Source organism: Centroberyx gerrardi, chromosome 6 (genome assembly GCF_048128805.1).
Source record: "Centroberyx gerrardi isolate f3 chromosome 6, fCenGer3.hap1.cur.20231027, whole genome shotgun sequence".
In the NCBI taxonomy this organism is placed as follows: domain Eukaryota; kingdom Metazoa; phylum Chordata; class Actinopteri; order Beryciformes; family Berycidae; genus Centroberyx; species Centroberyx gerrardi.
In genome coordinates, this window is record NC_136002.1 from 34,561,089 (window position 1) to 34,588,696 (window position 27,608).

Genomic DNA, 27,608 nt, shown 5'->3' on the forward strand with positions numbered 1-27,608 from the left:
ATTAACAGACAGTTGAAGTTTACAGACCAGAATCACTTTGCTTTCCACGATAACTTATTATATGGGAGATATAGCAGGTAGGCTACTTAATTGACCATATTATTAATAAATGAAAGTTACTGTTGCATATATTAATTGCGCTGAATTTTTTTCATTGGATTCCCGACAGTGTTTGGTTCAATGTAGGCTGTTGCATTCATATTACATTACCGCAGCCCCGAAGAACATGAGGCCAACTTTATGAATAGAAAATCTTTTTACAGCCTCATGTGTCCACAAAATATTTTATCAATGAAAAATATGCACTGTGTCCTAATGACAGACAGTTCCTCCAGTAATCCCCTCTAGCCTTGGTAGCAGAAACGACGTTACTTTTCACGGTTATGTTTTCTAATGCTGATATCCAGTTGATAACCAGCAGTGAGACCGGTTATCCAGGATCGCCAATGTTAGGTTATCAACTGGCTCTGTCACCCCTTACCTAACAGCTATGAGCGCGTTCACATGAAAGAGGCGGGGTTTCTAACAAATAGTCAATCACATGCAACATGGACAGATCCAGATCAGACAATTTGGATAAGATAAGATGAAACTATTGATCCCCGTGGGGAAATTAGATTGTTGCAACAGCAAAGTAATATGATTCAGCGGGGAAAAGGATATAGAATATATGCGCAAAACTATAAAAAGAAGTAATAGAAATAGGCGAAAATAAAATAATAATCAAACAATAAAAGCCATAGACAATAAATAGACCTAATTAACAGATTATATAAGCCCTAATATATACTGCTGACATTTCCAACACATGGGTATCGGAAAGAAATGGATACTAACACTGGGTTCTTCTCTCAAGAATAACAAATATTATTATTATTACAATTATACAATTATAATGAATAAATGTCAGCACTACAAAACTAAAAGTAACATTGTTGCAACAGTGCATTGCAACAGTAACTTTCATTCATTAATAATATGGTCAGTTAAGTGCCTGCTATATCTCTGATATAATAACCCTTCATGGAAAGCAAAGTGATTCTGGTCTGTAAACACGTCGCCCTGCGGACAGAACTTCAACTGTCTGTTAAGTCAACAGTTTCCTTTATTACTTGTCATTTTCATTTGAATACAGTATTTTCTCGATGCCAAGATGGCGCCAACTGATGGCGACACGCTACGAGCCTCTCTCTCCGGACCCTCAGTAGCTCTGGAAGAGCTCTACGGCGCAATCAGCGGCTACAAGAATCAGCATCCACAGGCTATTTCCATTGTGGCGGGGGACTTCAATCATTGCAGCCTCAAATCGGTGCTACCGAAATACTTCCAGCATGTCAGCTGCCCTACCAAGGGCGACAAGACTTTGGATCACTGCTACTCCACTATCAAGGGAGCATACAGGTCTATTATACGGCCTCATTTTGGGAAATCGGACCACTCATCCGTGCTCTTGCTACCTGTTTACAAGCAGAAAGTTAAGAGTGAGAAACCCACCTTGAGGACAGTACAGTGCTGGTCGGTGGAAAACGAGCTCAAACTCCAGGGCTGTTTTGATTCAACTGACTGGTCGCTGTTCAGGAACCCTCTGAACCTGAACGCGTACGTCGAAACAGTTACTATGTTAAATTCTGTGTGGACACCTGTATTCCCACTCGTACCATCCGTTCCAGAAACCTTGGACTAATAGCGACATTCGGCTGAGATTGAAAGAAAGGACTACAGCTTTTAAAGCAGGGGATAAGGACCGCTACAAGGTAGCCAGGTACGAGCTGAGGAAAGCCATCAAGTCAGCCAAAAAACAACACCAGGATAAACCCAGGTTCTATGCCCGCTTTGAGTGTGACTCGGGACCACCAGAAAATGCACAAAATCTTGTTGACCATTCACTCAACGAGGCAACACACCAAGTGACAGAGGATGACGTGAGTAAGGTTTTTAAATCTGTCAAAGCACGCAAAGTTGCCGGCCCAGGCGGTATCCCATCTCGTGTCCTTAAGACCTGCTCTAGTCAGCTATCGTATGTTTTTACGGACATTTTTAACCTGTCATTGTCACTCTGTGTGGTTCCTACATGCTTTAAGAAAACCCTTATTGTGCCTGTACCCAAAAAAACATCTGTATCCTGTCTTAATGATTACAGACCTGTTGCTTTAACCTCAGTAATAATGAAATGCTTTGAAAAATTAGTTAAGACATACATAAATCTTAACATCCCGGCCAACCTTGATCCGCTACAGTTTGCTTATCAGTCAAATAGATCTGTGGAAGATGCTGTATCACTGGCTGTGCATACTGTGTTAAAACATCTTGAAGGTAAAAACGCCTATGTCAGAATGTTGTTTATTGACTACAGCTCTGCATTTAATAAAATTGGTGTTAAAGCTCAGGGACCTTGGTCTTTGTAATTCCATCTATGAGTGGTTATATGACTTTCTGACAGGCAGACCTCAGACAGTGAGAGTAGATACCAGCTACTCATCTACCATAGTTCTCAATACAGGAGCACCGCAGGGTTGTTGCCTTAGTCCCTTACTCTACAGTCTGTTCACATATGACTGTGTTGCCAAATATCATAATAACAGCATTGTGAAATTCGCAGACAACACCACAGTGATTGGACTGATAAATGACAACAATGAAGACACCTATAGGAAAGAGGTGAGGGACCTATCAATATGGTGTCAAGACAACAACCTCTCCCTAAATGTTGAGAAAACAAAGGAGATAATTGTTGATTTTAGGAAGTCCAAAACTGTGCAGCCACCAGTTTACATCAATAATGTCCCTGTTGTAATTGTGAATAACTTCAGATTCTTAGGCATTCAGATCTCAGACTCCCTCTCCTGGTCTCTAAACACCAGTTGTGTCATTAAGAAGGCACAACAGAGACTATACTTTCTGCGATGCCTTAAAAAATATGGAATGTCCACAAAGACCCTTGTAAATTTCTACCGGGCTACCATAGAGAGCATCCTTACTGGAGGCATACTGGTGTGGTTTGGCAACCTGACTGAACAAGACCACAAACAACTGAGGAGGGCAGTAAAAACGGCTTCAAAAATCATAGGAACACCACTGCCACAGATTCAGGACATTTACACCTCCCGCTGTAGAAGGAAGGCCCACATTGTTTTTATTTATTTATTTATTTTGATTTATTCTTATTTATATATAGTTTTTAAGGGCTGAGATAGAGCCAGGGCAGATGCATTTCATTGCATTTGAATGTACATTGTACTTTTTAAATGTATGTGACAATAAACTTGAACTTTGAACTTTGAACTTTGAACTTTCTGTCCATATCAGGATCCTGTAGGAATGCTGACTCCCTGTTTCCAGAGAGCTGATTGGTCAGGAGGTCTTTCATCCGTTTTGATCCGATAGCCTGAACTGAAGCTGCTCCGGAGCAGGTTAGCCGTGCAGCATAAGTTGCCATGGTGATCTACCCCGGTTAAACAAAGGAGGGGGAAGAGAGGAGGGCTAAGGGCTAAGCTAAAGCTAACGCTGCATCGGCTATCTCTACCCAGCATCTTCCTCGCCAATGTACGGTCTCTGGCAAACAAAATGGATGAGCTGCGGCTGCGGATCATCACTCACAAAAGGATTATGGACTGCAACATCATGCCCAGAGAGTTTACATCTGCTGTTGTGACTGCAGCATATATCCCCCCGGATGCTAATGCTAAGCTTGCAATGAAGGAATTGCATGCTGCCATTAGCAAACTACAGACTAATCACCCGGAGGCAGCCTTTATTGTTGCGGGTGACTTAAACCACTCCAACCTGAAGACTGTACTCCCCAAATTTTTCCAACATGTCTCCTGCCCCACTAGAAGAGACAAGACCTTGGACCATGTTTACACCAACATGGCTGAGGCATACAAAGCCATTCCCCTCCCCCACCTGGGACAGTCGGACCATCTCTCATTGTTCCTACTCCCCAAGTACACAGCACTCATCAAACATGTGAAACCATCAGTGAGAACAGTTAAAGTGTGGCCAGAGGGGGCAGACTCTGCACTACAGCACCGGTTTCAACACACAGACTGGAGTATGTTTGCCACTCAGGCCACCCTGGACTCTCACACAGACATAGACTCTTTTGCCTCCTCCGTTCTGGACTGCATCAGCACCAACATCAATAGTGTCACCTCCCTCAAACAGATTACAACGTTCCCAAATCAGAAGCCGTGGATGAACAGAGAGGTCCGCCTTCTGCTGAAGGCACGCGACACCGCCTTCAGTTCAGATGATGCGCAAGCCTACAGTTCATCCAGAGCCAACCTGAAGAGGGGCATCAAGAGGGCCAAGCACAGCCACAAGCTAAGGACTGAGGAGTACTTTAACAACAACTCCGACCCCCAACGCATGTGGCAAGGCATCCAGGCCATTACGGATTACAAACCCTCCAACACCACCCCCCCAACCAGCGATGCCTCCCTCTCTGATGAGCTTAACAACTTTTATGCTCGCTTTGACAGGGACAACCAGGAGGCGGCCATCAAGACTGTGCTCCCTGCAGACCACCAGCCACTCACACTCTCCCCCACCGACGTGTGTGCTGCGCTGAGCAAGATTAATGCACGTAAGGCTGCTGGCCCTGATGGCATCCCCGGACGCGTGCTCAGGGCCTGTGCTGGGCAGCTGACTGAGGTCCTGAATGACATCTTCAACCTGTCACTGGCCCAAGCAGCTGTCCCCACGTGCTTCAAAACCACCTCCATCGTGCCGGTGCCAAAACACTCCACTGCAGCGAGCCTAAACGACTTCCGCCCAGTTGCACTCACCCCCATCATCATGAAGTGCTTCGAGAGGCTGGTCCTGGCTCATCTCAAAACCTGCCTACCACCCACACTGGACCCCCTCCAATTCGCCTACCGCCAGAACAGGTGTACAGAGGACGCCATCTCCACAGCGCTTCACTCCGCCCTCTCCCACCTGGACAACAACAACACCTATGTGAGAATGCTGTTCATTGATTTCAGTTCAGCATTCAACACCATCATCCCCTCCAAACTGATCACCAAACTCGGTGACCTTGGCATCAACACCTCCCTCTGCAGCTGGATACTGGATTTCCTAACCAACAGACCCCAGTATGTTAGGTTAGGCAATCACACCTCCCCAACCCTCACCCTGAACACTGGCGTTCCACAGGGCTGTGTGCTGAGTCCTCTCCTCTACTCCCTGTTCACCTACGACTGCACGCCTGTACATGGTTCCAATACCATTATCAAGTCTGCAGACGACACAACGGTGGTGGGCCTCATCAACAACAACGATGAGTCGGCCTACAGGGAGGAGGTCCAGCACCTGGCGGCGTGGTGCGCCAACAACAACCTGGCCCTCAACACCAAGAAGACCAAGGAGCTCATTGTGGACTTCAGAAAGACCAAAGGCTGCACACACACCCCCATCCATATCAATGGAACGGAGGTTGAGCGTGTCACCAGCTTTAAGTTTCTGGGTGTCCACATCTCCGAGGACCTCTCTTGGACCCTCAACACCTCAACCCTGGTCAAGAAGGCACACCAGCGTCTCTTCTTCCTGAGGAGACTGAAGAAAATCCACGTCTCCTCAGATCCTGGTGAACTTCTACCGCTGCACCATCGAGAGCATCCTTACCAACTGCATCACAGTTCACAAATTTGTTTAAATCCGTGTTAGTGAGCACTTCTCCTTTGCCAAGATAATCCATCCACCTGACAGGTGTGGCATATCAAGATGCTGCTTAAACAGCATGATTATTGCACAGGTGTGCCTTGGGCTGGTCACAATAAAAGGCCGCTCTAAAATGTGCAGTTTTATCACACAACACAATGCCACAGATGTCGCAAGTTTTGAGGGAGCGTGCAATTGGCATGCTGACTGCAGGAATGTCCACCAGAGCTGTTGCCTGTTAATTGAATGTTCATTTCACTACCATAAGCCGTCTCCAATGTCGTTTCCGAGAATTTGGCAGTACATCCGACCGACCTCACAACCGCAGACCACGTGTAACCACGCCAGCCCAGGACCTCCACATCCTGCTTCTTCACCTGCGAGATCGTCTGAGACCAGCCACCCGGACAGCTGATGCAACAGTTGGTTTGCAAAACCAAAGATTTTCTGCACAAACTGTCAGAAACCGTCTCAGGAAAGTGAGGAAGCTGCGTGCTCGTCGTCCTCACCAGGGTCTTGACCTGACTGCAGTTCATCGTCGTAACCGACTTGAGTGGGAAAATGCTCACCTTCGATGGCGTCTGGCACTTTGGAGAAGTGTTCTCTTCACAGATGAATCCCGGTTTTCACGGTACCGGGCAGATGGCAGACAGCGTGTATGGCATCGTGTGGGCGAGCGGTTCGCTGATGTCAACGTTGTGAACAGAGTGCCGGTGGTGGTGGCGGTGGGGTTATGGTATGGGCAGGCATAAGCTACAGACAACGAACACAGGTGCATTTTATTGATGGCAATTTGTATGCACAGAGATACCGTGACGAGATCCTGAGGCCCATTGTCGTTCCATTCATCCACCGCCATCACCTCATGTTGCAGCATGATAATGCACGGCCCCGTGTTGCAAGGATTTGTACACAATTCCTGGAAGCTGAAAACATCCCAGTTCAATTCCTGCCGATATCCAGCAACTTCTCACAGCCACTGAAGAGGAGTGGACCGACACTCCACAGGCCACAATCAACAACCTGATCAACTCTATGCGAAGGAGATGTGTCGCACTGCGTGAGGCAAATGGTGGTCACACCAGATACTGACCGGTTTTCAAAAAATGCATATCTGTAGCCCGAGTCATGTGAGATCCATAGTTCAGTGCCTAATAAATGTCTTTTTTCAAGATAAAACTGCACATTTTAGAGCGGCCTTTTATTGTGACCAGCCCAAGGCACACCTGTGCAATAATCATGCTGTTTAATCAGCATCTTGATATGCCACACCTGTGTACATATATATATATATGTACATTACATTGCACTGCACTTTTACTGCTTCTTTTGCACTTCTGGTTAGATGCTAAACTGCATTTCGTTGTATTAGTACTTGTACTCTGTGCAATGACAATAAAGTTGAATCTAATCTAATCTAATCTAATCTAATCTAATCTAAAAGTGAGACTCCTTCATGAGACTGAAAAGCCAGAGTTAAACCCAAAGTTAGCTGCTAACAGACTCAGCTCGCTTCGTGAGACCGGCCTCTGGTGGTGAACCAGGAGCAGCTTCAACCTATCCAAATCCAAAATGCATCTCAAAAAAACAAACCACACAACATTCTCACTGATACTTGAGTATTGATTAGCCTTCAGTTCAAAAACATGTTGCATGTTGTATGTTTATGTTGTATGTTTATGTTGTATGGTGCATGTTGTATGTTTATGTTGCATGGTGCATGTTGTATGTTTATGTTGCATGGTGCATGTTGTATGTTGTATGTTTATGTTGCATGTTGTATGTTTATGTTGCATGTTGTATGATGTATGTTTATGTTGCAGTGCATGTTGTATGTTTATGTTGCAGTGCATGTTGTATGTTTATGTAGCATGTTGCGTGATGTATGTTGTATGTTTTTGTTGCAGTGCATGATGTATGTTTATGTTGCATGTTGCATGATGTATGTTGTATGTTTATGTTGCATGATATATGTTGTATGTTTATGTTGCAGTGCATGTTGTATGTAGTATGAGGAGTGCATGTACTCACTGGGAGCCCAGGAAGCCCGCTGGCTCCAACATCGCCCTGTCAGACAGGAAGTCACAGGGTTACAACAGGAAACACACAGAGAACCACCGACACACCATTAACGTATAGTACTACAGTAGTATATGTGGTAGTACTTACAGGTACTCCAGGGTACTGTGTGTACTGCAGTAGTATGCATTGTTGGGCAGTTTAACTACATTTCTCAGTAGCGTTGCTGTTTTTGAATCAAACAGCATTTTCAGTAGCGAAGCTGTTTTATTGATCCAGTAGTGCGGTAGCGTCCACAAAGCTACATTTCCCCCAAGCATTTCTAATTTCTAAGCATTGCGGTCTGGAATAAAACTGCTCAGGAGGTACGTGACGCCAGCGCCACACAGAGGAAATGTGTCTGTGTAGCCGATGGAAGCACTTCCGTATGACGGTGACATCACAGACCAGCACACACACACACACACACATGCAAACAAACATGGATGAACATACACACACTCTCAACACTTTGCTTTATGTTATTATGTGGAGCACATGTTTTTTTGTTTTTTTGTTTTTGTCGCCAAATTGATATTGTTATAAGAGCAGTTGATCGCAAAGCCACAGCTTGTTTTATGATAAACAACTGAACTGAATTTTTTTTTGCCTGCCTATTTGTTTGACTGACATTTTTTCTTGATCACTGAGATTGACATTGATTTGGCATGAAGTTGGTTCAATGTAAAAAAAAAAAAAGTAGCTTGGATGTAGCAAACTACTTTTGCCATGTTGCTCGTAGCTTAGCTAGCTACATTTCTCTGGGGGAGAGCTTCAGTGTAGTGGAGCTTCATATAATGTAGAGTAACTGGTAGCTTAGCTCACCACATTTTCCAAGTAGCTTACCTAACACTGGTAGTATGTAGTATAATAGTAGTACTTAGAGGTACTCCAGGGTACTTTGTGTAGGTGTACTGCAGTAGTATGTAGTATAGTAGTAATACTTACAGGTACTCCAGGGTACTGTATGAAGTGGATGGATGGGTCTCCTGCAGGTCCCTTCAGTCCTGCTAAACCCTGCAGCACAAAACAATACACAGACACAATACACAATGTTATACTACATCTCCTTGGCAGAAGTCAGTGGGTCAGAAAGCAGAAGGCTCTGGATATTGCTGGACAAGTCTCTTCAATGTTGCATGGATTTTGGGAACAGTGCCTTTGGATTGACAGACAGGAGTGATGGTCCCATTTTCAAGAAAGGACCCAAGGGTTTGTTACAACGATCGTGGAATCACATTGCACAGCCTCCTGGGAAAACCTCTGACAAACCGCTGGAAAGGAGACTGGCGGATCATTGAACCTCAGATTCAGGAGGAACATGGTGGATTCCGTCCTGGTCGCAAAACAGCAGACCAGATTTTTAGCCTCAGAGATAGCTGAGGGATCATGGGAGTTTCCTGATCCTGTCTCCATGTGTTCAGTGGATTTGTTCCCTGAGTGTCTTGTAGGAGGCGCTGTGGCAGCATGGGGAGCCGCTCAGTCCCTGTTCACTCAGACTGACAGCTGGTTTGTGTTGTTGCTGCTTCAAGGCATCAGACTCCAACAAGATGCTGCTGGTCTCTCCTGTTTGTATCTTCATGGACAGCAGATCAAGTCTGTCTGGAGAGAGTCCAGTTCAGTGACATCAGGGAGGATCTCTGCTGTTTGAGGATGATGTCGTCCTTCTGGCTACATCACACCATGATCTCTGATGGGAACGGAGCGGTTTACAGTTCAGTGTGATGCAGTCGGTCACCGTCAGACTATGGTTCTCTCCTGGAAAAGGTGACCTGTCCCATACAGGTGAGGGAGAGCAGCTGCCCCAAGTGGAGGAGTTCAGGTATCTCAGGGTCGTATTCACCAGTGAGGGCAAGAAGGATCGTTAGATTGACAGCTGGTTATGGGCCTCGGCTGCTCCAAAGGGAGGTGTACTGGGCACGACCGACTGGGAGGACACCTCGGGGTAGACCAGGACATGCTGACGGGACTACATCTCCCAGCATGCCTGGGAGCGCCTGGGCATCCCCCAGGAAGAGCAGGAGGAAGTTGCTGGGGAAGAGGATGTCTGGGCTCTGACACAGATAAGTGGCTAGAAAATGGATGGATGGATATACTATAGTATAAAATACATACTACGCTATATATACGATACCCATGTTTCTGAACCCAGTTTTTGCCTCAGCTCCAATCTTGCACACCTGATCCATTAAGTGCTACACATTTTCATGACAATTAACTGGACCAGGACCGGGCTGAGAAATACTGTACTATACTACATGTACTATAGAACACTATATATACAGTGTCTAGTAGAAATATTGAGGTAGTCTACTAGGGCGTTGATTAATCGTATCACTTAGATAAACATTGATGTGGCTGGACAACTGAGCGGCCCTGGCATTCAATGAGAAGCTGCCAGACAAGCCAGCAGGGCCAGTCAGACTTAGCTTTGCCTAAGCAGATACAATGTGGACATGCGGACTGCTGAGTTGGTTGGGTATCTGCTCTGTGTAGGATGTGTGTAGGATGTAAACATCATAGTATGTGTGACTTGGTGGGTTTAGATGTAGCGTGAAACTTAATGTTCTGAATAGAAAGGGATATTGATGGTAGTGTGTGATGTAGTGTTTTTGATAACAAGGTGCAGGTGACAGTGACAGTAGTGTAGTGGACTTGGGTCTGCTGAGTCTGGGCAAAGAGGGGTGTGTGTGTGTGTCGGGGGGGGGGGGGGGGGGGCGGGTTCTACACTGGAATACACTGTTGAGCCTTCTTGAGTGTCGTGGGCCTAATTCAACGAAACATCGGTGAAGGAGGAGCCCACTTGATAACCCCAATGATTTGCCTACACTCACTCACCCTGAAGCTAGAGCAGGTAGCTGGTGAATGCTGCCTGTCTTATGGTGCTGTAGATTTATGACGGTGTAGCCTGATGGTTTCTATGGTACTCATTGGTATGGTAGTACATCATTCTGTTAAACTCTGAATTGGGCCTCCATAGGAATGCTCACCATGGATGGGAGGGATATTAGGGATATTAACATCATATCCTGTGTATTGATTAATGCAACACTACATATATTGCAGTACACAATATATACTATACAACATATATTATACTACACTATATATATTATAGTAATATTACACATTGTACACTATAAGATATGTACTAACTACACAATAAAACTTTTCTATAGTATACCATGCAAAAACAATGTATTATACAACACATACTATTCTTTACAATCTGTACAATACTATATACAATACCAGTCAAAACTATGCTCTAATATACAATACATTATGTATTATGCAAACTATTCTACACTATACTACACTATACTCTGAACTTTCCTCAATAGAAACTCATATATTACATGACATATAAACATGCATATCCATATATGAACATATTCATATCATATATCAATAAGCACATATTGACATATAGATATCTATATACCCATATGTGTACATCTGTCTAGTTTTATATATCTGATATATACTGTATAAATATATATATACATATATTAGGGATGGGACGATATATTGAAATTCAATATATCTCAATACAAAACATGTCTGGTGTCAGGGACATGTCAGGAACATGAATGGTCAGGAACATGAATGGTGATATCAGCTCCATGTTATTCTGCTGTCAGGAACATGAATGGTGATATCAGCTCCATGTTATTCTGCTGTCAGGAACATGAATGGTGATATCAGCTCCATGTTATTCTGCTGTCAGGAACATGAATGGTGATATCAGCTCCATGTTATTCTGCTGTAGTAATCACTAATGAGACTCTTGACCATCACAGTTTCACAAGCTCTCCATCCAAATTATATTATTGTCACTTTGTAATGACATTTTTAAATTGTTGTTTACATTCTAGCAGCCAATGGCATCGCTAGAAAGATTTGAGTCTCAGAAATAAACAGAATTCTGCACAGTCAGACTTTGTTGTCACTGAACTTTTATTGATCACATCGTATCCTGGTTGAACTGAATCCTGAACCTCAGATCACGTATTGAATCATATCAGGAGAGAAGCAGATCGTCCCGTCCCTAATATAAATAACTGATATCTGACTAGTTGTCTGTCTCCATATCTCCACCCATTTGTCTGACCGGTTCTCCATCAGGTCCTCCTCGTCCTGGAGCTCCAGAAGAACCTCTGTCTCCTCTGGTTCCATTACAACCATCCAGACCCGGAAGACCTGGACCTCCAGCTTGTCCTGGGTGACCCTGCACACACACACACACACACACACACACACACAAGAGAGCGCTGTCACATCTGAACCAATCAGAGGAGCTGAAAGATGTAACTGTGTGTTTGGACGGGAATAACTGTACTCACCGGGACTCCGTCTAGACCAGGGAAACCACGAGCACCAGCACTTCCCTGAAACACCACAGTCTGTTACTACCACTGCAGCACACACACACACACACACACACACACACACACACACACACACATACAAACTATGGAAAGCCAAACAGCTCATAATTCACCTCTCTTCCTTCGCTGTCATGTTTCATGTTTTCTTTTTCATGTTTTAAAATTGTGTGCAAATGTGCTGGCTTCTCACTTCACTATCTGTTATACAGCAGAGTTTTGGTCCTCATCACCTCGACTGACAGGACAATCTGCCAAAAAACTCTCTGTGTTCCACCATCCATCCAACATCCACCATCCACCATCCAACATCCATCCAACATCCACCATCCACCATCCAACATCCATCAACATCCACCATCCAACATCCATCCAACATCCATCTAACATCCATCTAACATCCAATATCCATCAATATCCACCATCCAACATCCATCATCCAACATCCATCCAACATCCATCATCCAACATCCACCATCCAACATGCACCATCCAACATCCATCCAACATCCATCATCTAACATCCACCATCCAACATCCATCATCCAACATCCATCCAACATCCAACATCCAACATCCACCATCCTCTATCCAACATCCAACATCCACCATCCAACATCCTCCATCCAACATCCATCATCCACTATCCACCATCCAAAATCCACCATCCAGCATCCATCATCCACCATCCAACATCCATCATCCAATATCCATCATCCAACATCCATCCAACATCCATCATCCAACATCCACCATCCATCATCCATTATCCATCATCCATCCAACATCCAACATCCATCATCCAACATCCATCATCCATTATCCATCATCCATCATCCACCCAAAATCCATCATCCATCATCCATCATCCACCATCCATCCAAAATCCATCATCCATCATCCATCATCCTCCACCATCCATCCAAAATCCACCATCCAACATCCATCATCCATCATCCATCATCCTCCACCATCCATCCAAAATCCACCATCCATCATCCATCATCCATCATCCACCATCCACCATCATCCACCATCCATAAGATGTTCCAGCATCTTATTTACCACGTCTCCTTTCGGCCCGGTGGCTCCCGCAGGCCCCTCATTTCCTCGCTGGCCCTTCTCTCCAGTAGGCCCCTGGGTGCCGGGGAAGCCCGGGGGCCCCTGGGGGCCCTGCCGCCCCAGGGGGCCCGGGGAACCCTGCAGAACCCCACAGAACCCACAGAACAGCACTGTTAGAACCAGCACGGACAAACAGCTTCCATCAACACCATTACATTCTCTGTACTGGGAATAAAACACCACGGGTGGTGTTTTATTGTTGTATTGGTGATAGGACTAGGTTATATGGTGATAGGACTAGACTGTGATGGTTACCGCCATACAACGGCCACGTGCACCCTACCTCCAAGCTGATCTCATTACCGTGAAGCGGAGGGCCATTTAACCCCCTGACTGCGGTTAACTGATTTTCTACTAGTGCATTATCCTGCTTATACCACAGCTACCTTGCCAAAGTAATTAATTCTTAATCATTTCGAAGTTTAGAAACAAATCTATATGAGACATAACCAATCAACACTGGGGGAAAAAATAGTACCTGCTCCCAAATGAACTGGACTAGTTCCATGAATTAGAAGTGTATGGTGTGCACAGTATGGTATGTGCATTTATATTTGTTTGATATTTTAGCTGTGCGCCAATTCTACACATCTGTTCTTGTTAGGATGGTTGTTCAGAATTAATGTACCCCCACGTGACAAGTATTGACAAATCAGAATGTGGTATTTTCCCTAGGTGGTCGGTAATTTTTCAGTGCTGTGGTAAAATGGTTTACGTGTTTTTAGCATATGTTCTAATGTTGCCCTGTTTAGCCCTGTTCTAATGTTTTTGTATGTGTTGTTTTTATGTGTTGTCTGTTTTTAGCCTATGTATGTTATGTACTTTTGAAGCACTGCAAAATGAAATTGATTGAACTTGAATCCATGATTGTGCCAATATTATCTAATTTATTTTCTACATTAAATTTTATAATGTTTTTAACCATACCTCAGTCTTAGTATATTTATTATCATTACCGAAATCATCAACCTCATTTCCGAAACCTATGTATCATTACCGCAACAGGTGTTCATTTAATGTTAATTTAATGAATGGAAAAATAGTAGTTTGCTTTTAAATGCATGTGCAGAATCTACACGTTATGTTCTTTCAGGTTTGCCACATCATTTTGAAAATATGTCAGGTTTCAATGAAATATCCAAAATATTAGGTTGTAGATTGTGGAAGGTGTTGCGGTAATGAGAGAAATCAGTCAAAATCAAATAAAAATGTTAATTTAAAAATACATATTATTTCAGAGTTTCAAGTAACTGTGCATGACTGTTAATAATCAATTTTTCAAAATGTGAAAATGTATTAGCTTTCCTAATGGTCTTGACGTTTTCAGACTATTGTGGTAATGAGATTTTTAAGGATTGGTTTTGGAAAATATGTTCAAAAAGGTGTTAAATTGTCAGTAGATGTTTTTAAATTAACGCTCACAAACACTTCAGACCTTGTTATTAATGCCTAAAAAGGAAATTTGTTGATGCAAGTCTTTTTAAAGATTTCATGTTTGAAATCTTTGAAACCAAGATTTCGTGAGAATCACCCACCAGTGTCTGTACTGGGAATAAAACACCACCCAGTCTCTGTCTGTACTGGGAATAAAACACCACCCAGTCTCTGTCTGTACTGGGAATAAAACACCACCCAGTCTCTGTCTGTACTGGGAATAAAACACCACCCAATCTTTGTCTGTACTGGGAATAAAACACCACCCAGTCTCTGTCTGTGCTGGGAATAAACCACCACCCAGTCTCTGTCTGTACTGGGAATAAACCACCACCCAATCTCTGTCTGTACTGGAAATAAAACACCACCCAGTCTCTGGCTGTACTGGGAATAAAACACCACCCAGTCTCTGTCTGTACTGGGAATAAAACACCACCCAATCTCTGTCTGTACTGGAAATAAAACACCACCCAGTCTCTGTCTGTACTGGGAATAAAACACCACCCAGTCTCTGTCTGTACTGGGAATAAAACACCACCCAGTCTCTGTCTGTTATGGGAATAAAACACCACCCAGTCTCTGTCTGTTATGGGAATAAAACACCACCCAGTCTCTGTCTGTTATGGGAATAAAACACAACCCAGTCTCTGTCAGTACTGGTTCCAGTGGAACCCGACCCTGCACTTCCTCTCCCATCATGTCGGACCACACTGAGCATCCAGCTACTTTGTGACCTTTGACCCTGAGTTTCCTGGTGACTGCATGGAGACTCAGGTTGCCATGACACCAGCTGACCTCATGGTGGCAGCATTTCCCAACAACACGCTGTCTACTGATGACTGCTCTATTCTCATCACATATATGATATGAAAATAAACCAAAATATGAAATAAACATGAAATATATGAGATTAAATTATACAAAAACACATGAAGATGATTCTGACTGAACCATGAAATGATTACCAAAACTAACAATAACCATTCAACACACAGATCTGCTCAGTAACATTTCATAATCAGATTATAATCCCAGTAGAAACAGATTAACATCAGAGAATTACATTCACTTCAACATTATGTCAGTGAAATACAAAATAAATAAAATAAATAAATAAATAAAATAAATATTGTGTTAATTATATCAGCTGCTGCTCTCTCTCTCTCTCTCACACACACACACACACACACACACACACACAGTGTGTTGAAACAGCAGGCTCAGACAGCCAGGATGTTAAATTAGACGGAATGTAACTTTAAACCAGCATACATCAGATTAGACTACAATAGAGAGAGAGAGAGAGAGAGAGAGTAAGAAAGAGAGACAGAGAGAGAGAGAGACAGAGAGAGACAGAGAGAGAGAGAGAGAGAGAGAGACAAAGAGATAGTGAGAAAGAGAGACAGAGAGAGAGAGACATAGAGAGAGACAGAGAGAGAGACAGAGAGAGAGAGAGAGAAAGAGAGAAACTAAATGTTTTTTGGTTCAAATGAAAACCAAAGTGTATTACTATTAAAACTGTATTAATAAACCTGACGACACAGATTAAAATCCTTCATGACTTCTGTCACACCTGAATAAACAAAGAGTAATTTCCCAGAATATTTATTGGATGATTATAAATAATCAGTTATCATCAGGACGGGTAAATATAATAATACCACCTCAGATCTGAATCAGTGGACCAGCTGACCAGGTGAAGTTTGTGTCCAAAAAAAACAATGATATTTTCAACCAGCAAATAAACTGAGATCATGAAGATATCCAGTAATAATCAATATTAAGAAGTTAATAAGAGCAGAAATAAGACAGATATTCACAATTCAAGATTTCATGTTAAAAAGCAGCCATCAACCATTTAAACACTTCTACCCTGAAATACCCCACTCCTACCCTATAAACCCTGAAATACCCCAGTCCTACCCTTATGAACCCTGAAATACCCTACTCCTACCCTTATCAATGCTGAAATACCGCACTGCTACCCTTATGAACCCTGAAATACCCCACTCATACCCCAATAAACCCCAAAATACTCCACTCCTACCATATAAAACACTGAAATACCCCACTCCTACCCCAATAAACCCCAAAATACTCCACTCCTACCATATAAAAACACTGAAATACCCCAGTTCTACCCCTATAGACCCTGAAATTCCCCACTGCTACTATATAAAACCCTGAAATACCCCACTCCTACCCCTATAGACCCTGAAATTCTCCACTGCTACCATGTAAAACCCTGAAATACTCCACTCCTACCCCAATAGACCCTAAAATTCCCCACTCCTACCCTTATGAACCCTGAAATACCCCACTCCAACCATATAAAACCCTGAAATACCCCACTTCTACCATATAAAACCCTGAAATACCCCACTCCTACCATATTGCAGCAGATTGACTCTCTGTACTGGGGTGCCAGTCAGGAAACGGTTATGGGTGATCACGGACTAAACTCAGTGCAAAGGTACAACATGGACCCTGTGGGACAGACTCTTTCTGAAATACCCCACTCCTACCATATAAAACCCTGAAATACCCCACTCCAACCATATAAACCCTGATACTCCTGGTAGAAGTGAGATATTTCAGAGTGTATAAGGGTAGGGGTGGGGTATTTCAGGGATTTATATGCTATGAGTGGGGTATTTCAAGGTTTATAGGGGTAGGAGTGGGGTATTTCAGGGTTGTATATGGTAGGAGTGGGGTATTTCAGGGTTGTATATGGTAGGAGTGGGGTATTTCAGGGTTCATAGGGGTAGGAGTGGGGTATTTCGGGGTTTTATATGGTAGGAGTGGGGTATTTCAAGGTTTATAGGGGTAGGAGTGGGGTATTTCATTATGGGGTATTTCATTTTCCACTCCTACCCCTATAAACCCTGAAATACCCCACTCCAACCATATAAAACCTGAAATACCTCACTTCTACCCCTACAAACCCTGAAATACCACACTCCTACTATTATGAACCCTGAAATACCGCGCTCCTACACTTATGAACCCTTAAATACCCCACTCCTTCCATATAAAACCTGCAATACCCCTCTCCTACCATAGAAAAACCTGAAATACCCCACTCCTACCCTTATGAACCCTGAAATGCCTCACTCCAACTGTATAAAACCTGAAATACCCCACTCCTACATTAGAAACCCTGAAATACCCCACTCCTACCCTTATGAACCCTGAAATACCGCAATCCTACCCTTATGAACACTGAAATACCTCACTCCTTCCATATAAAACATGAGATACCCTACTCCTATCGTAAAAAACCCCTGAAATACCCCACTTCTACCCTTATGAACCCTGAAATACCCCACTCCTACCATATAAAACCTGAAATACCCCTCTCCTACCCCTATAAACTCTGAAATACCCCACTCCTACCATATAAAACCCTGAAACACCCCACTCCTACCCCTATAAATACCCCACTCCTACCCCTATAAATACCCCACTTCTATTACCAACGTAATACATCATGTTGAATATTGCAGTTTGCTCTCTTGTTACAGTTGTGAGTCTATGAGTTGAAACCTGCAGCAGAACAGGAGGAGCTTCTCACTGAGGAATACAGCGCTGGTTTCCACTCTTCATGGGGAATAATGGTGATAGAAAATAAAATTACTTTGGTGTTATCCTTTAAAACTTATTATGAGACATTAGACATTATTATGTCTATTAATCCTCCCTCACCTTTAATGATTCTAAAGAAGAGCAACAGGAAGCAATATTAGCTGACAGAGGTTGACCTCTGACCTTTACATGAACATAAATGATCACGTTATTGTTTTCCTGAAGACAGACACAGTGTGTGTGTGTGTGTGTGTCTGTCTGTCTGTACTGTGTGTGTGTGTGTGTGTGTGTGTGTGTGTGTCCAGGCTGTGTTGTGATTGGATGTGACAGCTCTGATCTCTAGTTAGGCCTCGTTGTATCAGTCTTTCTCTGAACCAACCAGCCTGTAAAATCACTTAGACAGCCAGTTCCCACAATCCTCTCTGCCTGTCTGCCTGCTCTCAGCTGTCCAAACACACACACATACACACACACACACACATACACACACACACACACACACACACACACAGGTTAGAGGAGGTGGCCAGACCTGGACCTACTGACCAACCATTACTGCTACTGAGAAAAATATAAAAATATAATTGCAGTTTAGGCATTTAGCAGACGCTCCTATCCAGAGTGACCTGCTACGGTCACACGGTTAAACTAGTTAAACTTTACTTGCAAGAATCACACTGTTAAACTAGTTAAACTAGTCTCCTTTTTACGGTCTATGGGCAGCGCTGCATATCTCCAATAAAACTGAAAACATATGCTGCAACTATGGCAACAGCTGGCTGGTGACACGCCATGTCACCAGGAAGTGATGTCAGAGGGAAGTGCGTCCCTCTCTTTCCTTGGCTCCTCGTCTGTGAGCCGCCCTTCTGATACATCCCACACGGGATTGGTTCAATCCAATCTCATCAGATCTGACACTTGCTATTGTGAGATACTGGAATTAAAACATCATAATCCCTTACACTCTTGTGTTTACCTTGTGATTTTAAAGTTTTAGTGAGGTGACACCCCCCTCCTGTGCACAGACACAAACACACACACGCACACACACACACGCACACACACACGCACACACACACACACACACACACACACATGCACACACGCACACACACACACGTACACACACGCACACACACCTGTGCTTCTCTGACGAAGGAGTGCTCTCCTCTCCTCCAGTATTCAGTCACTGGAGAGAGAGGAGAGATGGTAGAGAGAGCATGATGGCAGACTATGTGGGTCGGCAGCAGAATTCAAACCCTGAGTTTGACTGAAACCTGTTACCACGGCAACCACATCATCCAACTGAACACTGTACTGTTGTACTGCCCACACATCAGACAGCACTAGTCTCCATGGCAACAGTATTAAACCTCCATCCCATTAGCAGTGTTAGTATTAGAACGTACTGGGAACCACTGAATACAAACCAGCAAAAACTGGGATTATGTACTGGGAACCAACTGACATATACATGCCCCCCCTCTTCAACTCCCAGACGTCATCCCCCTCCCTGCCCCCCTCGACCTTCATCCATCCTGGAGGCGCCAAGCGCACTGTGTCACACCAGGGTTGCTGATATCAACACCGGAGAAGCAAACAACTGATGGCTTTGGGGTCCCTGCTACAGTGTAGCTGGTACTCATGAAATTTCCCATATCAAGCTGGGACCCAATACACGTATTGCTGGATCACAACCACCACCAAGAGTTTTTACGTCAGTGCCTGTAACTTTCCCCATTCCTGTTTTGACTAGCAGTAGAATAAGCAAGACGTACCCTCTCCATGCTGCAAACTTATCAAATTTGATAAGTGTGAAACAACTTGACAGTTGGATATGTGTCCCTCATCACTCGGGTTCAGGCCCTGTCAAAACTTCAAAATTAGCTTTACTAAATGTTAGGTCACTAACAAACAAATCATTTTTAATTAATGATCTTATTGTTAATTTTAAACTTGATTTCATGTTTTTAACGGAAACTTGGTTAGATGAAAATAGCAATGCTACACTTATTGAAGCATGTCCTCCAAATTACAACTTCTATCAGTCAGTTAGACGGGGCAGACGAGGGGGGGGGGGGAATAGCTGCAATCTACTCAGATCAGTTTAACTGTACAAAGGTTGACCTAGGAGAGTTTTCGTCTTTTGAGTATCTGGCCTTTGTCCTCAAGGCTGAAGCTCCAGTACTTATTTCGGCCACCTAGGCAACTATCATTTTTTCTCCCAGAATTCTCTGAATTGGCATCACTTATTATCACCAGATATGATAGAATAATTTTGAATGGTGATTTAAACATTCACATAAATAATATGTCTGATTCGAAGGCTATGGAATTCATCAATCTACTGGACAGTTTAGAATTAACTCAACATGTCACTGAGGCTACACACCAACATGGTAACACACTCGACCTGGTTGTGATGAAAGGGTTAATGATTGACAATGTATCAGTGTCTAATGTCTCTGTTTCCGATCACTACTGGACTCATGTCATCTAAACTGCTCAGTACATGAAATGGTTGATGCTTTCAATAACAATCTGAGTAATACACTGAACAAAGTGGCCCCACTCAAGGTCAAAAAGAGGTTAAGTGGCAAAATATCACCATGGATAAATAACTCTGTCCGTGAGCTCAAGAGAACATGTAGAGCAGCAGAAAGGAAGTGGAGAAAATCTGGACTTGAGGTCCATCGTAGCATTTATAAAGAATCCTTAACTGCATATAACAATGCTGTACGTGCTGCAAGAAAAGCCCATTTCTCAAAGATCATTACAGAGAGCGAGTGATCCTAGAATACTGTTTTCCACCACTGACCAACTGCTGAATCCTGCCCCTGTCTCTGACATTTTAAGCCAAGCCTCTGATGCAAAATGTGAGGAATTTTTAAAAACAAAATCACAACTATCAGGGCTAGTATTGCTTCAGGTGCTGGTAATTTCAATTACCAACCTTGTAAAAGTCAAACATCCATGAGGGCATTTTCTAGTATTTCTGTTGCAGAACTTAATAAGATTGTAATAGAGAGTAAATCTTCCACCTGCTCTCTTGACCCTGTCCCCACTACATTTTTTAAGAGGGTTTTCAATAGTGTTTCAAACTCTGCTCTGAAAATCATTAATACATCACTTGAGACTGGGGTTTTTCCTGATGCCTTTAAAACCGCTGTTGTGAAACCGCTGTTGAAGAAATCACATTTGGACTGTGGGGTCCTAAGTAACTACAGGCCCATATCAAACCTTCCTTTTTTAAGTAAGGTACTTGAAAAAGTGGTTTCTAACCAAATTAACAACTTTTTAAATGAAAACAACATTCTGGAGAAGTTTCAGTCAGGTTTCAGAGCCAACCACAGCACAGAAACTGCTCTCACCAAAATAGTCAATGATTTGCGACTTAGCACTAATGCCAACAGGGTCTCAGTTCTGGTTCTTTTGGACTTGAGTGCAGCATTTGACACCATCGACCACAATATTCTCATAGATCGTCTCGAGAACTGGGTTGGTCTCTCTGAATGTGTCCTAAACTGGTTCAGAACGTACATTACAGGGAGGAAATTTTTCATCTGTCTTGGAGATGTATCAGAGAAACATGATCTAACTTCTGGTGTTGCACAAGGAAGCTGTCTTGGTCCCCTGCTTTTCTCACTATACATGCTTCCATTAGGTGATATTATCAGAGACCATAATGTCAATTTCCATAGCTATGCTGATGATACACAACTATACATTTCTGTAGAGCCAAATCATGCAGATGCCTTAAGCTCCTTCACTACTTGTCTATTGGCTATCAATGATTGGATGAACACAAATTTCTTAAAACTGAATGAAGATAAGACAGAAATACTTTTGGTCAGCCCCAAAGCCAAAAGAGAAGAACTCTCCACAAGACTTGGGAACCTGAATCCGTCAATCAAATCAGAAGTAACAAGCCTGGGTGTTATCTGAGATTCTGATCTAACTTTTAATTCCCATATAAACAAGGTGACCAGAACAGCATTCTTTCATCTTAGAAATATTGCCGAGGTGTGGCCCTTCCTAACCCAGAAAGATGCTGGAAAGCTAACTCACGCATTTGTTACAAGTAGACTGGACTACTGCAACGCCCTTTTTACCGGCCTCCCTAAAAAGTCTATTGAGAGGCTTCAGCTGATCCAAAACTCTGCAGCTAGACTTTTAACAAAAACAAGGAAGCGAGAGCATATCACTCCGGTTTTAGCTGCATTGCACTGGCTCCCAGTGTCCTTTAGAATTGATTTTAAAGTTCTTTTACTTGTATACAAAGCTCTTAATGGCTCAGGACCGGCCTACATTACAGAATCCCTGCTGTTCTACATTCCATCAAGACCCTCAGGTCTTCTGCTGCTGGTTTGTTAGAAGTACAAAACCCCACTCAGAAGAAGATTGGGGATGCAGCCTTTTTTAACTCTGCTCCTTGACTGTGGAACACCCTCCCAAAGAATATTAGAGAGGCGGGCTCTGTAAGCATTTTCAAACGACTGCTAAAAACTTATCTTTTCAGCTTAGCTTTTAAGTAGCCTTCATTTTAACTGTTTCTGTTCAGGATCCCAACAGAGCTGACATGGGCAAGTACAAATTTTCATTGGTCTTGTCCGGGTAATGCTTACTTGCACATGAGTGAACACTATATGTGGGGGGGACAGAGCTTTACCCTGTATGATCCTCATCCATCTGTGGATGGGGAGGTTTTTGACCAAGAGGAGAATCTATGATTCTCGTCTGCCTGAGGCAGTGAGATCTGACGTAAATATCGGATCAAGAGTAGAATCAGGAAGGACAGGGAAAAAGTAAATTAAAGAAAAACATATGGGTTCACTCACAATGTGCATCTAAAAGTGGGAGTATTTGTTGTGTTCTTCTATCTTTCTATTTTACTTGATTTGATTCTGTTAATGCAATGCATCTTGCTTGTTCTTTTATATGAATTTTATCTTTTTATCTGTCTTTTATCTGCCTTTTATTGATGTAAAGCACTTTGAGCTGCATGTTGTGTATGAAAGGTGCTATACAAATAAAGGTTATTATTATTATTATTATATACAACTGGTAAAATACTGGTAATGTTAGTCAGTAATGTCTGGCAAGTTAGTCTAGTCTACATTAACCAGCCACTCCTTAGTATAGTATTGTATTCTGACCAAACTAGAGGCTGGTAGGTTAGTCTGATTGGCTTCTAAACTAGTGAAAGAGGCCTTATGATGCCTTATGTTTCCCTTTGATGCCTTATGTTTCCCTTTGATGCCTTATGATGCCTTATGATGTCTTATGATGCCTTATGATGCCTTATGATGTCTTATGATGCCTTATGTTTCCCTTTGATGCCTTATGATGCCTTATGATGTCTTATGATGCCTTATGTTTCCCTTTGATGCCTTATGATGCCTTATGATGTCTTATGATGCCTTATGATGCCTTATGATGTCTTATGATGCCTTATGTTTCCCTTTGATGCCTTATGATGCCTTATGATGTCTTATGATGCCTTGTTTCCTTTTGATGCCTTATGATGCCTTATGTTGACTTATGACGACTTATGATTCCTTATGCGCTCCACTTTCAGTACAGTGTTATCAGTTATTGTAAGTTACTTCCTTAAAGGGGAGATGAAACGACGAAATAGACACCTGCATAGAGCTTTGTGTATTACTAAGATGTACTACAATAAAAATAACATAAAAGTAAGCCATTGTTGAGAAAATCCATTTTTGAAAATGCCTTTGTGCTATATTTGTAGCCTAGCGTGCCGCCATCTTTATTTTTGTCAGTGCTTACGTCGGTTGGTTGTTAACTAGGAAGCCTGAGTACAGTAGTGGAGTACAGGCTAGTTACAGTGTTCATCCTATAATTGTATGAGAACCCCCGCCAGGCCATTTTTTTGATGCCAAAAATAATGGCAAATATCCATTCATTCGGAAATCAATAATCATTTGCGTTTGGGAGCCTCTGTGCGGCGCTGTTCCGAAACGTGAGTCAACCTCTCGTTGCCGGGGAAACTCTTGACGCGATGCGAGTGCCACTGCTATCACACCGTGTCCTAAACGCCGGGTTCAGACCGCATGCGGAAGCGCCGCGAAGCGCAGCCAGTTTCCTTTCGGCGCCCATGTTAACCAATTTGACCGTTCAGACCGGCCGCGCCGGTCTGTGTGTGTGTGTGTGTGTGTGTGTGTGTGTGTGTGTGTGTCTGGAAGCTTCCTAACCACCTGTGCACACCGTGTTTTATGGCGATTTGACTGTTTATGAGGAAACAGTAAATTTGTCACTGCTTTGTTAAAGGGGAGGACTGGAGTTAAAGAGGAAGACTGGAGTTAAAGGGGAAGACTGGAGTTAAAGAGGAAGACTGAAGTTAAAGGGGAAGACTGGAGTTAAAGAGGAAGACTGGAGTTAAAGAGGAAGACTGAAGTTAAAGGGGAAGACTGGAGTTAAAGAGGAAGACTGAAGTTAAAGAGGAAGACTGGAGTTAAAGGGGAAGACTGGAGTTAAAGAGGAAGACTGGAGTTAAAGGGGAAGACTGAAGTTAAAGAGGAAGACTGAAGTTAAAGGGGAAGACTGAAGTTAAAGGGGAAGAGTGACCGCTGTTTAGAATTTAGTTAGTTAAGCTGTTAGCTAGTTGCTGTTTAAACTGTTAGTTAGTTAGTTAGTTAATCTGTTAGTTGTTAGTTAAAGCTACTAGCTACCAACAGAATCTGACACTTGATGACTGTGGCGACCCCTTGAGTCCTTTAGCGGTATTTTACATCACCTCACCACTTATTACCTCCACCAAGGAGGTTATGTTTTCGGTGCCGTTTGTTTGTTTGTCTGTTTGTTTGTCTGTTAGCAGGATTACAGAGAAACTACTGGCCCGATTTTCATTAAACTTCGTGGAAGGGTGTAGCACGGGCCAAGGAAGAACCCATTAAATTTTGGAGCGGATCCGGATCCGACTCACGAACAAGCAATAATAGCACGAACCTTGGCGGAGGTCTGCGCTCTCCGAGTGCCTTCTAGTTCATGTAAGTTAACCTGACGATTATTTAGTAGTTAGTTAGTCCCTCTGTTAAAGGTCCATATTCTCCACTTTCCAGTACCAAAAACACTCTCAATCCATTTCTCCACGTTCATTTTCCAGCATCTCTCTGAGCCTTACCAAGAACAGGCCGTTTCTGTCTCCGTGTCTTTAAGGCTCATTAATATTAACGACCCTCCGTTCCGATCGGCTAACCGTTTCGAGAGTGAAACGTGAGACGCCGCGGCCCGGCGGCTACAGGTAGGGAAAACTCTCCGGTAATAAACGATGACGACCGCTCGACCGCTTTGAAAAAAACACTTTGTCAGTCTATTATTTCTTACAAAAATGATAATGAGCGAACCTTTGTGACGCCACAAAGTTACGGAAGTCCAAACGGCTCGTTTAGAGGCTCGCTTTTCTAATATGGATTGTGTGGATTTAGTTTTGATACTTTCACCATGTTTAGATAGACCATCCAACTTATTTTTATCATTTTTAATAAATATCTATCTAAACCATGTTTAGATAGACCATCCAACTTATTTTTATCATAATAAGTGATAAAATAAATAATAATTATTTTTATCATTTTTATTATTATAAATAATTTTTATTATTATCTTACTTTTATTTTATCATCACAGAGGCAAGAGGAGTCCTGCTTTACACCATGTGGACCTTTAAGGTCAGGGTTAGTTTTACCTAATTCTAACCTGGACAGTGTCACTGAATCTGGGATTCAAACCGACAACCTTCCAGCTGCAGCATTAATGTGATCAGAAAGAGGATCAGACTGGATCAGCGGTAGGAGGAGATATCTCACATACACACACACACACACACACACAGTCCCTGGGGCTCCACATCTCAGCTGCAGGACCAATCAGAAGTGGGTTGGTGTCTGTCTGACCAATCAGAACAGCCAACAGTAGAATCCTATTGGTTCCTGAACGAGCCAATCCAGTGTGACCTGCAGCTTGTTTAAAGACCACCTCTGATGATGTCACCCTGTGGCTGTGTTGTGACTGGCTGAAGTGTGAGTGGGCGGAGTCTTACCCTGGCTCCTTTGGCAGGAATACACTGACAGGAGGAACAGTCCCGCCCACCACATGGCTCCATCTGGTCGCCCTGGAAACCAAGAACACACTGTTACTGTGACATCAGCACGACATCAGCATGACATCAGCACGACATCAGCACAACGTCAGCATAACATCATCAGCATTTCCAACAGATTTACCACTAAGAAACTTGCCCCTGATAAATTTTCAACTTTTGAATGTCTATGTGTGGTTCTGAAGTCCGTGTCCCGAGCCGGCCTCTTACTGTCTCCCATCCCCCAAAACACAACAGTCTTTTCAGAGTTTGCTGAACTTTTATCTAAATTCTGCACAGATCTTGACAGCATGATTATTTCTGGCGATTTTATTATTCATATGGATAACTCAAGTAATTTTGATGTCAAATGTTTTAACATTTTATTAGGATCTTTTGGTCTCTCACAGCATGTCTCTGGGCCTTCTCACAATAAGGGCCACACACTGGATTTGGTTATCTCGAAACATGTTGATATTATGATCTCCAGTATTCTTGATGTTGCAATTTCTGATCATTACTGTGTATTTTTCGATGCAATATTTAATAGTGAACAGACCAACAATAATACCAGAACTATTGAGAAGCACTATCTCGATGACATCTTGTAAAGACCTGGTGTACAATTTTAATTCTAATATACAAAATATTAGTGATGGCATTACCCCAGTGAAGTCAAAAAGACTGAGTGGGAAAAGAAAAACTCCATGGAGAAATAATGGATTGGTTAGGCAGCTAACAAAGGAATGCAAGCAGGCAGAACGAAAGTGGCGGAAGTCCAAACTTTTAATTCATCACATCTACTGGGCCAAACTGAATATCTATAACAAGGAAATGAAAGTCAAAAGGCAGTCATATTTTTCAAATATTATTAATGCAAATATGAACAATCCCCAGACCCTTTTTTCCACAATAGACAAACTGTTACATCACCCTCTCTTAATCCCAAGTGAGCTTCTTTCAGTAAATAAATGTACAAATTTTGCTGCCTTTTTTCTGTACAAAACTACAAATATCAGAGCAAACATTGCTAAATCAGGCCCACATAAGAAAGCAGAGCCTCAGCCCTTGATCTCATCACCCCTGTGGGTGGTGTGACACATTTTTCTCCAGTTAACCCATGGTACTCAGTGAAGTTGTTCGGCAGGTGAAGACATCCAACTGTTGTCTTGATCCTCTCCCAATAACCTTTTTTAAAACTGTTTTTAATTGCTTGTCTGAAGCTGTTTTACAAATTGTAAATACCTCACTGGAATCTG

At 42.8% G+C, this 27,608-nt stretch overlaps 1 protein-coding gene across 1 annotated transcript in view; it reads right to left on the reverse strand.

Moving 5' to 3' along the window:
- The window catches only part of LOC139909330 (uncharacterized), a 66,765-nt gene that overhangs the window by 10,558 nt on the left and 28,599 nt on the right, over positions 1–27,608 (reverse strand). The window contains exons 5-10 of the mRNA XM_078284212.1: positions 26,311–26,382; positions 13,173–13,307; positions 12,066–12,110; positions 11,834–11,950; positions 8,668–8,736; positions 7,693–7,728 (exon numbers count right to left, since the gene is read on the reverse strand). Coding sequence (XP_078140338.1) covers positions 7,693–7,728; positions 8,668–8,736; positions 11,834–11,950; positions 12,066–12,110; positions 13,173–13,307; positions 26,311–26,382 — 474 coding nt within the window. The remainder of the gene's footprint in view (positions 1–7,692; positions 7,729–8,667; positions 8,737–11,833; positions 11,951–12,065; positions 12,111–13,172; positions 13,308–26,310; positions 26,383–27,608) is intronic.